At 36.9% G+C, this 16,955-nt stretch overlaps 1 protein-coding gene across 5 annotated transcripts in view; it reads right to left on the minus strand.

Annotated features, from left to right (window-relative positions):
- Window positions 1–16,955, minus strand: part of LOC119863247 (sodium channel protein type 2 subunit alpha-like) — a 111,226-nt gene that overhangs the window by 44,851 nt on the left and 49,420 nt on the right. For all 5 annotated transcript variants that reach the window (XM_038421284.2, XM_038421280.2, XM_038421282.2 and 2 more), the window contains 5 exons: window positions 16,687–16,819; window positions 12,445–12,683; window positions 6,612–6,785; window positions 3,605–3,961; window positions 232–717 (listed from right to left, as the gene is read on the minus strand). In XM_038421284.2, the coding sequence (XP_038277212.1) occupies window positions 232–717; window positions 3,605–3,961; window positions 6,612–6,785; window positions 12,445–12,683; window positions 16,687–16,819 (1,389 nt within the window). The remainder of the gene's footprint in view (window positions 1–231; window positions 718–3,604; window positions 3,962–6,611; window positions 6,786–12,444; window positions 12,684–16,686; window positions 16,820–16,955) is intronic.

Genomic DNA, 16,955 nt, shown 5'->3' on the forward strand with positions numbered 1-16,955 from the left:
AAGTAAGCTAATATGTAGGCTATTTTCCAGACTGACAGTAAAAATGCAGCATCTAAGGAATCCTGATGCACCATTAGGTAGATCAGTGACAAATTATCATACACATTACTCTAAATGTATAGTATTTTTATCCAATAGAGTAAGAGATTTATTAAACAGTACTGAAAATCAAATTAAATAATGAATAAATAAGTGCATAATTATTTATTTTTCATATATAAAAAGTCCTACCTCTTTGCTTTCTTCTATATCCGACTCACTGCTAAACTCTTCTGTGTTTAAATTTTCAAAATCTGATTCTCCAATAGCAATAGGTACTGTCACAGTAAGGCCTGGATTGTTTATGAAAGACATATAATCATTTTCATCAACTACATATTTTTCCACACTGCTGCCTGTTCCTACACCACTGGTAGTTCCATTCCCATCTCTCAGACAATTAAGATCTTTGCTTATTTCAACAACAGTATGGTTGGAAATGCAGCTGTCTTTCTTGTTGTTTAGATCTTCAAATGCTTTGATTTCCTCTAATGCTTTTTGCTTTCTAACAAAGGCTTTTTGGACGAATTCCCGTAATTTTTTTTTCACATAATCTATTCCCTTCTGAATCCTTGCAACGGCAATTTGGAGATTGTTCATTTCATTATCATCATCTGTAGCAGCAAGGTTATCTGAACTAAATGAACTCAGTAGCAAGGCCAGAAACAGGTTCAATACCTAAAAGATGAAAAAACATAGCTGTATAATATATGTGTATATAAGAAATTAGTATTTTTAAAGGACACTATCTACTTAAAAATTATACACACTATTTGTTTTAAAAAAGAAACTTATTTAATTTATTTTGGATAATCGAATAACAAACCCTAATAAACATGAAAGAGTTTTACAAAAATGTCATTTTTTATCGTGTGCTGTTCATCTTTACCCACATAATGAAAATAAATCAGTTCAGCTTCCAGAATTCTAACATACTAACATATTGCTGCTGTTCTAGGATTCTAAACATCTCAAGACAATGTTATTCATTTAAAAATAGCTTTAAAAAGTTCTGGGTGGCTGTATCAACCAGATTGTTGAGAGACCACTGTTCAAGCCCTTATGAAAGATCTGGTAGAATTTAACAAGGATAGAATAGGATTCTACAGAAATTATTGTAAAAAACGACATAATTTAATAGTAAAATTATGTCCTCCTTAGATTGTTTAACCATTCTTAAGACATTTCTAGCAGGAATGTAATTTTCAGTTAAATTCTATAGGATGGCTTAATAACTATATGGAAAGGTTAACAATCTTTATTAAATCCTACAGTACTCCCTTTGCTTAGAATACTACTTAGCAAACAAAAAATAAAATTATTGTATCTTTCAGTTTTGCTCATCTTTCCATTTAGCACACAATCATTTCCTCTGTTTTTCTATAGGAATTTGATATTACAATGGCCTTCTTTGTTTGTTCACCAGAAACATTAATGAGGCTAGTATCAATACTGCTCTGAGGGATATGGTTTATTATTTATACTTTAGGCTAGCAGATGGTACACAAAAGGACAAAACATTTTATTATTTTATTTTACCAAAGTCTTCCATAAGATCGGGCTATTTTCTTTTAAATGTTTATAGCAATAGACAATTATACATCTATATGTCTATATCTAGATATCTATATACCAAATAATCTGGTGTACACTTTCTCACTAGAGTACCCTTTTAAAAGTAGTGGTCTGGATAGTTTAAAGGTCATGGGATATTCTCACTTTCAAATCTAGGAATAGAAACTGTCATCTGATGGCTGACTAGTTGTAATCTCAGTCAGTCTATTTCCTAATGAACAAGTGTCCACAAAAATTTAAGAAAAACACTGGGCTCTCAGTCAGAGTGTAAATCCAGGACAGATGTCAAACAAACAAAAAAACCCAATCACTGTAATTTTGGTGTGATCAAACTTTCCTCATGTGCAAATGTGCCAGACTTCTCCTTTGTGTTCTACTAAACTAAAGGGCCAATTCTTCAGACCTTGCACATTCAAAACTTCACTTAAGTCACAGAAATATTGGGCACAAAGAAATGCGGGATCAGGCTCAAATATTATGTCTGAGGAAAAAGAATAATGTTAAAATGCAGATCAGGTTGCTGCTTCATAGCAAGCAATCTAGAGCTCTGCATATTTCTAATGACTTCTCTGATGACCTAATGATGAGGTTGCTAAGTCAGAGAAATAAATGGCAGTAGCCATGTTGATTGCTGTAGAAGCTCTCTCTCTCTCTCTAATATATGCAATAAAATACATGTCCAAAAGAGGATGAAAATATCAACAAAAAAGGACATTTTATTTTCAATTAACTCAAAGTATGTTACAAAAATGGATGATAAAAAAAACTTAAAACTAAAATAAAAAAGCAGTAGACTTGTCTTAAATACTACTTCCCAGTTAGAAACATATTTTTCAAAAGTTATAAATTGGCCAATTTAAATTTACATTGGGCAAAAACTTGGCACTCTAGCTGTCAGCTTGGATGCAAATTCTGAAAATACAGCTAATCATTATGTCATTTTTATTCTTCTAGTTTGTCATGAAAATAGTTTAAAGCAATTTTAGAGGACTCCACAAATGGTATAATTTTAAAATAGAAGTTTTACAGGCACCTGGTGGGTGCAAATGCATCTTGCTCTGGAAGTTTGTTTTATAATATATATCTCCAAAAAGTAACAATGGCTGAACTTTGAAAACTTATACACCTACTTAGGTACCTAAAGTTAGGCATCTGAATCCCACATGCTACATAATTAAGCACAACTTTATTAAATTTAATTGTGAGCGTATTTTTTTTATTAATTTAAGCTAGAATCACAGATGTTGTCCAGTAAAAAACTTATACAATCCATGCAAGAGCCTTGTGTTTATAAGGACACTCTAATGATCTTTGGAGCATATATTTTCTAGTACAGGGACAAAAAGGGGATAACAGCTGACAGAGTCACATAGTTTATGTCTTCATACACAACTCTGAGCAAGGGGTAGTGCAGCATACACAGCACAAAACCAGATTAATAGATTCCAAGGCCAGAAGGAACCATTGTGGTCATCTAGTTTGACCTCCTGTATAACACAGGCCATATAATCTCCCCCAAATAATTCCTAGAACATATTTCTTAGAAAAACATTAAGTATTGATTTAAAAATGGCCAGTGAGAGAGAATACACCAAGACCCTGGGTAAATTATTCCAGTGGTTAATTATCCTCACTGTTAAAAATGTATCCCTTATTACTGGTCTAAATTTGTCTAGTTTCAACTTTGTGGGAGACACTGTGACTCAGACAACACCTCTGAGTTAATTATTTGCTGCTCACTCACTCCATGCATGGGAATAAGTGGATGTGCAGTATCTGCTTACGCCTGCACACCTGGACCCAAGCTCAGGGCACTCCATGCTTCAGTGTAAGGGTGGGATGAGGGGGCTGTTCCTCCCTCTTTCTTCTCTGGGTGGGCATGTAGTCTAAGCCAAACAGAGGTTTTTACAAAGTAAGCATGGAAAACCTTTATTTGTTAAGTGTATATATGCTTTTTTGCTGGAAAATGAATATCTGAAAAATTACATACCACAAGGTTTCCAATGACCATGACCAGCATGAAAACAATAAGGCACATGGCTTGGCCTGCAACTTCCATACAGTCCCACATAGTCTCTATCCATTCTCCACACAGCACTCGGAATACAATCAAAAAAGAGTGGAAAAAGTCATGCATGTGCCAGCGTGGAAGTACACAGTCTGTAGCAATCTTGCAGACACAGTCTTTGTAGCTTTTACCAAACAGTTGCATACCAACCACAGCGAAAATGAAGACAATGATGGCCAGCACCAAGGTCAAATTTCCCAAAGCTCCCACTGAGTTACCAATAATCTTTATCAGCATATTCAGTGTTGGCCAAGATTTTGCCAACTTGAATACTCGGAGCTGAAAAACAAGAGCAAAGGAGCATTTTAGTACTAATTACAATGAAGCTCTGAATGTGTGTCTTGCATCTCTATTTATAAAAAGTTCTGTATTGTAAAATATTTCATTTTATAAATTTAGATGCCATTTAGCCAAATTTGCTGTGGATGCAGTCTATACTATATTAGTAATGCAGAACCTATAAGGCCTGTTCCCAATTACTTTAGGTACCAATTAAAGTTTAGAAAATATAAAAATATCTTTTAAAATGAACTATAGAAACTAGGATGTGAGAATATGGCTTGTAATAATACCGGTAAAGAGAGCTAGAAATGGATATTTTAAATGTGTAAATAATACTTCAGCTGATAAATGTTGAGATAGTTAAAATTTTCAGAAAGATTTAGGAAAGTCTAATGGATTATCTGCAAATTGAGAAAGACATGGGGCAGTGAATGGGAAGGAAAATTCCATATTTAATGCGAAAAAAATTGAATTGGGGTTACATTTGGTTAGTTTACTGCAGTGTGTCCTCCATGTGGCTACTCATGAAAAGAACCCAGAAGCTTAAACTGTTGTGTAATACATTAGCTCATCTCTAATGGTGTCTGAGTCATTTTGAATTTACAGCACTGATGCTCCATGGACTACACTGACAACCTTTCCCCTTTTGATGTCGTTCAAGGTATTGGTAAACCCTAAATGGACTTGGATCCACTACAGTATACTAGGTAACATATCCTGTCTGATCATAGGATTAAATAATCCAAGCCAAGCATCTAAAAACGTTCTTAGCAGAAGGTTCCCACTTCTGGAACCTGTTCTCCCTGAGCGCGGGTTTTTTGGTGAACTTTCATGCAGGGGTGATCTTGAAACAATCATTCTGAGAGGTGTGACCTATCCTGTTCATTTTACTGAGGTGTCAGTTTAGAAACCCAATTATGCTAATTTAAAGGTTCACATTGTAAACAATTTACTGCTCTTGAAAGCAAGTGGAAAGATAGAGGAAGGATCATAATGTTAAAATCTGTACAATCTGTTGTGAGGGACAGCTCATTATGGTACCTAAAGTGGAGGGTGTATGGTAGATAGTCAGCACTTTCTCCTCTCCCTCAATCAAGTCCAAGGAGCCTCGTAAAGCCTGGCAAGGCATGTGAACCCCCCTAAGAGGAGTCAAATCAGTGAGCACACACAAACCTATTTTTAATATCTGCACAAACTGCTGTGGACAGCATCTCATTTTGGCAACTCTCACAGGAGGGTGGGTGGGGCCTTTTATGAGAGTGTGTGGAATTGTTTTCCATTTGAACTCCTGTACGGACAGGAATATGCTACACTCCTTATAGTAGTTTACACTTCCCTACATCAGATGCAGTGCTCAACCTACAGCAGCTCCACGCTGTCCTCAATACGCTGTCCTGTGAGGTGGGTCTTAAAGGAACGATCTAGCCTTAATAACAGTGGACAAATTTTAAAGCAATATTTTGATAGTGATAAAGTGATCTCCATCTAAAAAACAAAACATTTTTTTCAGTAAACATAATGTATTTGAAGTTGTTAGATGTCACAGCAATGGATGCCATAAAAAAACCTAAGCTAGTTACTTATTTCCTATTCTTAGTATTGGGAAGTATTACAGTTTTTCAGAAACTACATGTGGTAACAACTGATAAAAGTTGACTTTTTAATAGTGCCTATTGTGGCTCCAGTAACTATATGTACACTGGCCTGTAAAAACATGAAGTTGGACATTTACACATTTACAATGGTACCATATAAATATTTCACTGAAACATTCTTAATTTAGGTGATGCCATGATAAAGGCATTACTTTGATATGGTATTGTGTTACATCTAATGGAAATCGTAGTAATTATTGCTACATTTTTTCTTCTCTTGCTCCATCCTTTTCCCATTGAAGCAAATATATTACAAACGGTGAATGGAGGTGAGGAAATAGAGAGAAGGCAAAATGTTCGGAAGGCTGGGGTCAGGTCAGGACTTAACTGATGATGTTGTGTATTTTTTTATGGTGGTATTAGTAATTATGTTTTTGCACAACCTTAACTAGCTTTTAATAAATGTATTGGATTGGGGGAAGACAGATGGATAAGGTACATTCATAAAAATATATGTATATATTGTATATATGTATATAAATATATGACATATGATGCTGCCTTATAATTTACATGCCTATATCTTACACTCTGATCATCTCTAATAATATCTTTTATCACTCCATCATTTGCTGTACTGTTGATAAAAAGACTTGAAAAGTACCATGTTTTGCTCTCTCCCTTGATAAATTAGATTTAAATTATTGACAACAAATTGAAAATGTGATAGTATCTCTCTCTCTTAGTTTCATCAGTTATCCATCAGTGGATTTTATAAAAAAATATAAAAATGAGATTAAAATATAAGGGGTTTGTACATGTTACCTGAACCTTGTGTTAAAAAAAACAGATTTATTACTATTGGACCTGATTTTAAAAATTAAGCATTCACAAACATTCTTCCACCAGTACTATTCCACATCACATTGTGCATGCAGTGAAAATAGAAGTTTTCTGAATGTGCCATATAAACATACTGTGGCTGAATTATAAGTATATTTAGGACCTGTCAATAAAAAACCCATGTAAATGTTTTTTCTTAATATATTTACCAATCTGAATGATCGGAGAACTGATAATCCTTCAACATTTGCAAGACCAAGTTCCATTAAACTAAGGCTGACAATAATACCATCAAAAATATTCCAGCCTTCTTGGAAATAATAATAAGGGTCCATGGCAATTATCTTTAAAACCATTTCTGCTGTGAAGATCCCAGTAAATACCTAAATGCAAAATGTAATCAATTAGTCTAATTTACTGGAAGTTTGTTAATAAATGTATTTGAGCAAATTTTTACAATCCAGCTGTAGACTCATAGACTTTAAGGCCAGAAGGGACCATCACGATCATCTAGACGGATCTCCTGCACATTACAGGCCACAGAACCTCACCCACCCATTCCTGTAATAGACCCATAACCTCTGAGTTATTGAAGTCCTCAAATCATGATTTAAAAAATTCAAGTTACAGAGAGTTTAAACCTGCAAGTGACCCATGTCCAGTGCTGCAGAGGAAGGCAAAACCTTCCCAGAATCTCTGGCAGTTTGACTGAGAGTAAAATGCCTTCCAGACCCCAAATATGGCACTTAGGCCCTGAGCTTGTGGGCAAAGCCCACCAGCCAGTCACCCTCAGTCTATAACTGTTATATGTAATAGTCTGTTATATATTTACATAGTTCCCTAATATTTCACACAGTAATATTCAGTAATTAAAATCAGTGAGTGAAAGACTTTACGTTCTGGCATTTATTTAGTAACTTATGGTTTATGAGTTGGTGCTTTCACTCCATTTCCTACAGGATACATCAAATAAAAATAACACAAGAATTGACAGTAATTTGCATCCTTGCTGGCAGTCTCAGAAGAGAGGGAGTCTGAGCTAACTCTTCCCTAACTGAATGTGGTTACTTCAGGTCAGAACTGAAGTATGGAGGTGGAATAGGACAGAGAAGCTTGCTCTGTCTGGGCTGTACCTGTTCTGTGAATAAAGAGAGGGTTCCATCCAATCTAGCATCTTCCGTGAGCTCCACATTCATATGGAAAAATGTGGTTCAAAATATTTGAAGGGACCAAGGCTTAAATGGCAGAACCCCATTGATTTTAGTGGGGCCAGGGATTTCACCCCTAAATCTCTTCTGCACTAAATACCGATAAGCAGCATGTAAAGCCCTAGTGATTCTGAAGCAAATTATGTAGTGCAGGATACATCCGAGTGTTCTGCAATACCACAGAAGTATATCCAGGATTTTCCTAGTTATCTGCTGAAGCAGGAATTGTGCATTCTGCCACCACCCTGTGATTGTGCAGTTCCTTCATCCCACTTTCTCTCAGTCCCACAATAGTTAATTTTATGGCAGCAGGACTGACTTTTTCAAACCTCTATGCAACTATGATGCTGTGGGTGACTGGACCTAAATTTGGGAATTTCAGAATTGGGAGTACAGTACCTGAAACATCATTAAAACATTAATCACGGTCAAATGGTACATATCAACATTTTTTACAAGTACTACTTTTCAAAAATAACAAAATTATACAGTTAGATGATTTAACGGCGATTACAGCATAATCAGAGGAAAAGGGAGACAACTCTGCATGAACAGTTACAATTGGGGTCAAGGGATTAAGGTAGTAAATGAAAAATAAATTTTAAAAAAAGTCTCTTCCCAAACACACATACTCATCACCCACAAATAATTTTTCTTGAGCTTTTGCTGCACTATCAAAACCAATGAAAATAGAACATTTTAGCTGAAATTAATCTACCTTTTCTGATAATTACTGGTTGTTCTAATCCAAAATGACTAATAAATTGTATAGAAAGTGAATCATTACATTTCATAACTATTTCTTCCTTCTCATAACCATACTGCAAGAGCACAATCTTCTGTTTGCCATATCATAATCAATCCCTTAACAATAGAATATGATATCAATAAATAATAAAACATTCTTTGGATGCAAACTACCAAATGAGGAACTGAGGATTTAATTGAAACTAGTAGAGAGAACATTCTCTGCATGCACATACCCTTAATTAAGGTTAATGAATTATTAGAATGGATAGTGCAAAGCCTACTTCTTGTTAACATGCAGAGAAAGGAAATCAGCAACTCAAAATGGGGGAGGGGAGAGAAGGTAGAAAGCAGGACCTTGGATTGGCAAATGGCTGGATTGAGAGGGGCTAAATTAATCTTTTCAGAGACAGACTATAATATCTTGGGAAAGAATATTCTGGAATATGTAATGAATACAAGGAAAATATGAGTTATTTCAGTTGCTGCAGGAGGAAGGAAACCCTATTTTATAGAAGAGCATCTCAGATTGTTATTTTAATTTTCTGTGTTTTTATATTTTATTAATGTACTGTTTTAAAGGGTCATCGCTAAAATGTAAAGGCTACAGAAAATGTATCTGTTCTTTAAAACATCTTCTTACAGAGCTATATGTCAGCCCTCCTAAATTAGTGTTCAATATGAATAGAAGCTAGACTTCTTATCACCCAGCAATGATAATCAGGGCACTTGGCTGATTTTGGTTCTCAGGCGTGCATATGGCATGACTCTGTGTGTCTCATTCCATCCCTCTCCTATCCATACTTTCTGCAATCTTGTGCACTGACAAGGGATTAAAAATTTACAAGAATCCTGTTCTCAGACACAGAATTCTTGCAATTAAGCGTGAAAATGGCAAGTGGAGTGGATGAGACAGGAGAGAGAGAGAGCAAGAGAGAGAGAGAGAGTGTATATATATACAAATATATATACTCCCAAACAACAAAGTTAGCAGTTACTATTCAAAAAGGCAAGCGTGCATAGCTCCAAGCCTATGGGTGAGGTTTTAACAGTGTGTGTAGATAAATATGTAAAATTGACACAACACTTCTGCACACACAACTGTCAAATGTACTTAGCTATTCTTTATAGTGATTTGTCCAATACAGTATTAGTATCAATGCTACAATACCATAACACATTTCATCTGGATTACAAAAATTATGGCACTAGAACTGGTAGGAATTTTTTTGATGGAAAATGCCATTTCTGTCTAAATCAGAACATTTAGTAAAATGTGTTTACTTTTATGAACATTTGCACAGAAATTTCCATTCTGAGAATTCTGAAAATGTGTTTCAGAATTCCAAAATTTTATGTTAAATGTTTTTCATTTTTATTTTATTGTTATATTATTTCATACCATGTCAGCACTTCGATTGCTACTGACAAGACACAAAATAATGGTTAAAATATTCTATTCTATTGTTTGATTTTAATTTTATTTTAAATATCATAAGGGCAGCTGCTATTTAGTACTGATTGGAGTGACCCTTTGATGTGGAAAAGATAAAATGTTTCAGTCAGTAGTAAGAAGAAGCTGCCCTAAATGATTTTGAAAAAAAAAATAGACTATTTTCACAATTATTTCATGTATTGACATGTCAGTTAGCACACAATGCTATGAAATAATGTAAAAATAATATAAAAATTTTTATTGGAGAAGAGAGAATAAAATAAAATTCTAAATAAAATTTCAGAATTCCAAAATGAAGATTTTCTGAAACTGATTTTTTTTCTTGGAAATTCCAGTTCATGAGAAATTTAAAAAATATTTGTTTTTTGTTCTGAAATGCCTAGTTTCAAATTCCAGCTTTAAATGACACCCAGTTTTTCTAGAGATATTGTTGGTAAATTTACAAACACTTGAGCACTTTCTGATACGCAATAAAATATAATCTTCCTGTTTGGTGAATATTTTTCCAGTTCCCTAAAGTGGCACTGGCATGTTAGTAGCAAGAGGAATGCCATTCCAGAATTACAGGTTTCAGAGTAGCAGCCGTGTTAGTCTGTATTCGCAAAAAGAAAAAGAGTACTTGTGGCACTTTAGTTTGCAAATCAGCGGCACTGCTATGGGTACCCGCATGGCCCCACAGTATGCCAACATTTTTATGGCTGACTTAGAACAATGCTTCCTCAGCTCTCGTCCCCTAATGCCCCTACTCTACTTGCGCTACATTGATGACATCTTCATCATCTGGACCCATGGAAAAGAAGCCCTTGAGAATTCGACCAGGAGTTCAACAATTTCCATCCCACCATCAACCTCAGCCTGGACCAATCCACACAAGAGATCCACTTCCTGGACACTACAGTGCTAATAAGCGATGGTCACATAAACACCACCCTATACCGGAAACCTACTGACTGCTATTTCTACCTACATGCCTCCAGCTTTCATCCAGACCACACAATCCATTGTCTACAGCCAAGCTCTATGATACAACTACGTTTGCTCCAACCCCTCAGGCAGAGACAAACACCTACAAGATCTCTATCAGGCATTCTTACAACTACAATACCCACCAGCTGAAGTGAAGAAACAGATTGACAGAGCCAGAAGAGTACCCAGAAGTCACCTACTACAGGACAGGCCCAACAAAGAAAATAACAGAACGCCCCTAGCCATCACCTTCAGCCCCCAACTAAAACCTCTCCAACTCATCATCAAGAATCTACAACCTATCCTGAAGGATGACCCATCACTCTCACAGATCTTGGGAGACAGACCAGTCCTTGCTTACAGACAGCCTCCCAACCTGAAGCAAATACTCACCAGCAACCACATGCCACACAATAGAACCACTAACCCAGGAACCTATCCTTTCAACAAAGCCGGTTGCCAACTATGTCCACATATCTATTCAGGGGACACCATCGTAGGGCCTAAACACATCATTCACCTGCACATCTACCAATGTGATATATGCCATCATGTGCCAGCAATGCCCCTCTGCCATGTATATTGGCCAAACTGGACAGTCTCTACGTAAAAAAATAAATGGACACAAATCAGACGTCAAGAATTATAACATTCAAAAACCAGTCGGAGAATACTTCAATCTCTTAGATCACTCAATTACAGACCTAAAAGTTGCAATTCTTCAACAAAAAAGCTTCAAAAACAGACTCCAACGAGAGACTGCTGAATTGGAATTAATTTGCAAACTGGATACAATAATTTAGGCTTGAATAGAGACTGGGAGTGGATGGGTCATTACACAAAGTAAAACTATTTCCCCATGTTTATCCCCCCCCCCCCCCCGTTCCTCAGATGTTCTTGTCAACTGCTGGAAATGGCCCACCTTGATTATCACTACAAAAGGCTCTCCCCTCCCCCGCCCCGCTCTCCTGCTGGTAATAGCTCAGCTTAAGTGATCACTCTCATTACAGTGTGTATGGTAACACCCATTGTTTCATGTTCTCTATGTATATAAATCTCCCCACTGCATTTTCCACTGAATGCATCCGATGAAGTGAGCTGTAGCTCATGAAAGCTTATGCTCAAATAAATTTGTTAGTTAGGTGCCACAAATACTCCTTTTTATTATTACAGAATTAGTACTTTCATATAAAAGTAACTGAAGACAATTCAAAGAGCTATTCTGATAGTGGAATATTTTATTAGATTTCTGACATTAAAAAAATATTTTCTATGCAAAGAGTGTCAGCACCAACGGGAGAGAATTAAATCATCATCTAGCAGCTAAAAAAGACAAACTCTAAGATAGGCTTCAAAGAATCTGTCAAGCAATTTACGTAAACTGAAGATTATGCTGTCAAACAATATTCAATGATTACAGTACAACTCAAGATTATGGGCCTGATCATGCTCCTGTAAAAATCTGGTGTAACGATGGCATCAATGGAAGAGGCCACTCTTACCTGTGAGAGTCCAATGTACACTTTCTAACCTGCTTATAAAAGGCTGTCTGGAATGAAGTTAAAACAAGTTTTTATCTTTCTAATCTATATAATGAATGCTATATATACACACTTTCTTTTAGGAAAATTCATTTTTATCCACTACGTGGATAAACCCACTTACCAGGTTTCCCACAGTCAGCACACTGCTGAACTGTTCTGTCATTGGGTAATGTTCCAGGGCCATAAACAATGTGTTTAGAACAATGCAGATAGTAATAGCAAGATCAACAAATGGATCCATCACGACCAAATTGACTATATGTTTTACTTTTAACCATGGGCTCCAGCAGACCCAGATCAAGAAAGTGTTTGCAAATCTGTACCAGCACGGTGGACATTTTTGTCTGGATTCTTCAAGTTCTGAAAAAAAATGTGCAACAGTAACTTATAAAACCAACAATTTTCCTAACAGAGCCACTAGAGCTTAGTTTAAAATTAAAATAATATCTCAAAGGTTTATGTGCAGCTAAAATATACTATATGAAAGAATTAGTCATATGCAATTTGTACACTAAATACACACATTTCCAAATGAGCATTTATATCTTTGTAAGTATAATGATACTGCTTTCACATTAGCTGTATAGTATACTATTTTCTCGACTAAAGACATATTCACTAGCACAATAAACAATACTGAACCACTACTTTCACATACTGCAATATAAGGAAAAAGAAAAGGAGTACTTGTGGCACCTTAGAGATTAACAAATTTATTAGAGCATAAGCTTTCGTGAGCTACAGCTCACTTCATCGGATGCATTTGGTGGAAAAAACAGAGGAGAGATTTATATACACACACACACAGAGAACATGAAACAATGGGTTTATCATACACACTGTAAGGAGAATGATCACTTAAGATAAGCCATCACCAGCGGGGGGGGGGGGGGGGAGAATGAGGAAAACCTTTCATGGTGACAAGCAAGGTAGGCTAATTCCAGCAGTTAACAAGAATATCAGAGGAACAGTGGGGGGTGGGGTGGGAGGGAGAAATACCATGGGGAAATAGTTTTACTTTGTTTAAATAGTTCACTATTTCCCCATGGTATTTCTCCCCCCCCCCCCACCCCCCACTGTTCCTCTCATATTCTTGTTAACTGCTGGAATTAGCCTACCTTGCTTGTCACCATGAAAGGTTTTCCTCCTTTCCCCCCTCTGCTGCTGGTGATGGCTTATCTTAAGTGATCACTCTCCTTACAGTGTGTAGATAAACCCATTGTTTCATGTTCTCTGTGTGTGTGTATATAAATCTCTCCTCTGTTTTTTCCACCAAATGCATCCGATGAAGTGAGCTGTAGCTCACGAAAGCTTATGCTCTAATAAATTTGTTAGTCTCTAAGGTGCCACAAGTACTCCTTTTCTTTTTGCGAATACTGACTAACACGGCTGCTACTCTGAAACCTGCAATATAAGGGATACTCTCATTCTTTACTCAAATCAGTAGTGGATTATGGTTTTGTGGGGCCCTGGGCCAGAGCAAGTCAGGGCCCCTCCCCACTCTTTCTGCCTGAAGTCCCCTCCCCAGGCACTCCCCAGCAAGCCCCGACACCCCAACCCCACTCCCCGGGAGGAGTGTCAGGCAGGCAGAGTGGGGCAAGCCCCTGCACCCCAACCCTGCTCCCCGGCAGGAGCACCAGGTGGAGCAAGTCGGGGCACAAGGGCACCCTTCTTCTGGGGCCCCCCAATTGGCTGGGCCTCTTGGCCCAGTGGCTAATCCACCACTGACTCAAACCACTGTTTTGTTTTGTTTTTTTAAAAATGCAGTATGTGGGTTAAGACAAACAACCCCTTCCCCCACTCAGTTTTAGTAGGACAAGTTGTCTTCTCATATAATTACAATAAATCTATCAATTAAGAAGCAGAGCTATTATGAAAGCCTGTGTCCTCTGTTGGGAATATTTGATTCTTATTTTTCCTGACATTTGACATCATCATAAAGGTCAGATTTCCAGAAGCCAAATTGCCTCTAAATAATGTTTGATTGCAAGGATGAACATCCGTGTGAGAAATCAAACCTTGATGGGATGTTTGGGGATGGGACAGAAGGAACATCGAGATATCCTGGTTTAAGTGAAAAGAAGTTAGCTCCCTACCCCTTTTCCCTCCTCCCCCCGCAAAATGTCCCGGCACTGTTTAATAGAAGTTGCGTCTGAGTGTGTGCATTGCAAGGGCCATCAGTAGGTGGTGAGCAATTTCCAAAATTCTGTATAAATATTGGTAATGAAGATCTTCCTGCAGTAAGACAGAACAGGTTGGTTGGTTGGAATAACCAAATTTCTGAATGTTTAGCTAGTCAGAATGCTGATGGGGGAGGATTATTGTTAGGAATCAGGGCCTCCAGCAGAGCTAGTCTCCAGGTAACCTAATGAGTGCAGCGGGCCTATAGTAGTCTGCATAATTGGCTACACCACATGATCAGTTGGAGGAGTCAGCCAACCAGTTCTTAAGCTGAGCACCAGTTCAGCAACTGTACAAAGCATTTGTCCCTGGTTGTGTTAGTTCCAGTTCTCACCCTTCGCTCTGGTTCCTGTCTTCGGCTCTGAACTTTGTTCCATCTCCTGGCTCCTGACCCTTATCTCTGGCCTCTGACTGACCTTGGGCTACAATTTCTGGCTACTGATACCTACTCTAATCACTAGCCTCAAACACCCACATCTCAGTCACTGACAGTGACCCTGAACTGGGATGGAAATGGGCTTTCAGAGAGAATGATTTGGAGGACAAGGAAGACAGGGTTTCCCTAGCCATCTTCCAGAGGCTGATAAACCGACTTTGAGGCTACAAAGGAGCTATCAGGATGACATAAGCTCAGATCTATCTGATGTTTCTGCCTGTCCTTGCTAGTAAGGGAAGAGGGAGAGAAAGGTAAACAGTGAGAGTCTTCTTCAGCTAAAGAAGAGGTGACAGAAGAGCTCCCATAGGTGAGAGCAGAACTGGCCCAGAATTTTGAATAATGGGAAGCAAACTGACCCATCTACATATAGTGCTTCATTTAGAGACATTGGCAAATTTGTACTAACTTCTTGTATAAATCAGTCAAATTTGTATGGACTCAACTGACATCAAACTTAGTAGAAAGGAAGACTCTACTGTGATCTGAGATTTGTAAAAATGCATTGGAAGTATCTTTACAAGAGGATAGGTAATGTACATCTTCATCTCTGATTATAATTAAGCTTGGATTGATTTGCTTCTTTGAGAAAAGAGAAAGTGACTCATTTTAAAAAAATCTGTTGAAATTTTGACTTTTCACAAATGAAGTTGAAGAGTACTCTGTAAATTTTGTTTATACATTTTCTTTAAAGTTTGAGGTCGAAGACACATTACCAAGGAAATTAAATAGGCTTTGTCTGTCTTTTTAGAATTGCTGTTAAAAAATTTCCTACACATATTAATCAGTAACACTGTGCCAAAAGATATCATGATAGATCTTTAGAGCAAGTCAAAATGTTATGCTATTTGAATGAAGTTCCAGTATATTCAGTTTTCATCATGTTTCCAAATCATCTTTCATTCTTCTAGTTTTTGTGAATAAATATTTATAGAAGGAACTTGCAATATATAAGGTTTTTATGAAACATTATTTATATTTTTGTCTGCATCCCTTTAGTGTAACTCAAGAGAAGCAGTGGATGTATAGGGTTGGAGGGAGCCAATTATTATGGGGGGGGTTAACTAAAAGACATTGATTGTTGTTCACTTTCCATACTTGTCTGTCTGTCCTTGGACTTTAAGGTAAGGACTTTGGGTAAGGACCATGCATAACACATCCCTGTTATTATCCTTGTTATTATCCCAAATTATTAATATGTAATGATAGTTTGTGTAAAGGTTTGCTTTAATCTCCTATTGACCTGATGTTTTAGAAAGAAATCCCATTCTGCGATATCAGCTATCTCTTTGGCCTCTACCACTTCATCATAAATGCTAGTATCATGGAATAGTCTTTCTCCTTTCCAGCTTAAAAAAAAAACATAATTAGTCATCTGCCCTTGGATGGCTGTTACCCTTTGGACCTGATCTCCCTTTCAGTGACTGCATTAAGAGAAATTCTCTTTCTTTCTCCTCACAGGGGAATATTTCCCTAAGAGTGTTTATTTTGTTTCTCCTACTCTGTTCTAGACTGGAGCCAATATATAAAAAAATATAGATTAGGATTAATATCTTAGGCGTCTTAGGGTAAATCAGGCTAAATGATTAAGAACATGTACTGGAAATGTTCATTATGTACTTCAAGTGCCATACAGACTTCACCTGTCCAATTATACAATTACAAGTGAAATTGTGTACATCTTGTCTTAAGTGCAGCAACTAATAAAAATTCAGTGAAATGTGTATAAAAATGAAATTCGTTACATACCTTCCATTGTGTTTGTGAGTATGCTGGCTATACTCATTGCTCTTTGTCTTGCAGTAGAATCTTCCAACATTTCTATGGAAATTTGATAAGAACTCAATCTTCTTTTTCTTATTTCTGTTTCTGTAGTGGTGCCCTGCAAATGAAATGCTGGTGAATTAAACCATTTTCAGCAACTTATTAACAACACAATATACAAATCCTATCATGACTTTCAAGGAAAGTCTGCTATGAACAGCGTCTTATCCAATATATTAGACTTTCCTTACATA

The sequence above is a fragment of the Dermochelys coriacea genome, chromosome 11 (genome assembly GCF_009764565.3).
Source record: "Dermochelys coriacea isolate rDerCor1 chromosome 11, rDerCor1.pri.v4, whole genome shotgun sequence".
NCBI classification, from domain to species: Eukaryota; Metazoa; Chordata; order Testudines; family Dermochelyidae; genus Dermochelys; species Dermochelys coriacea.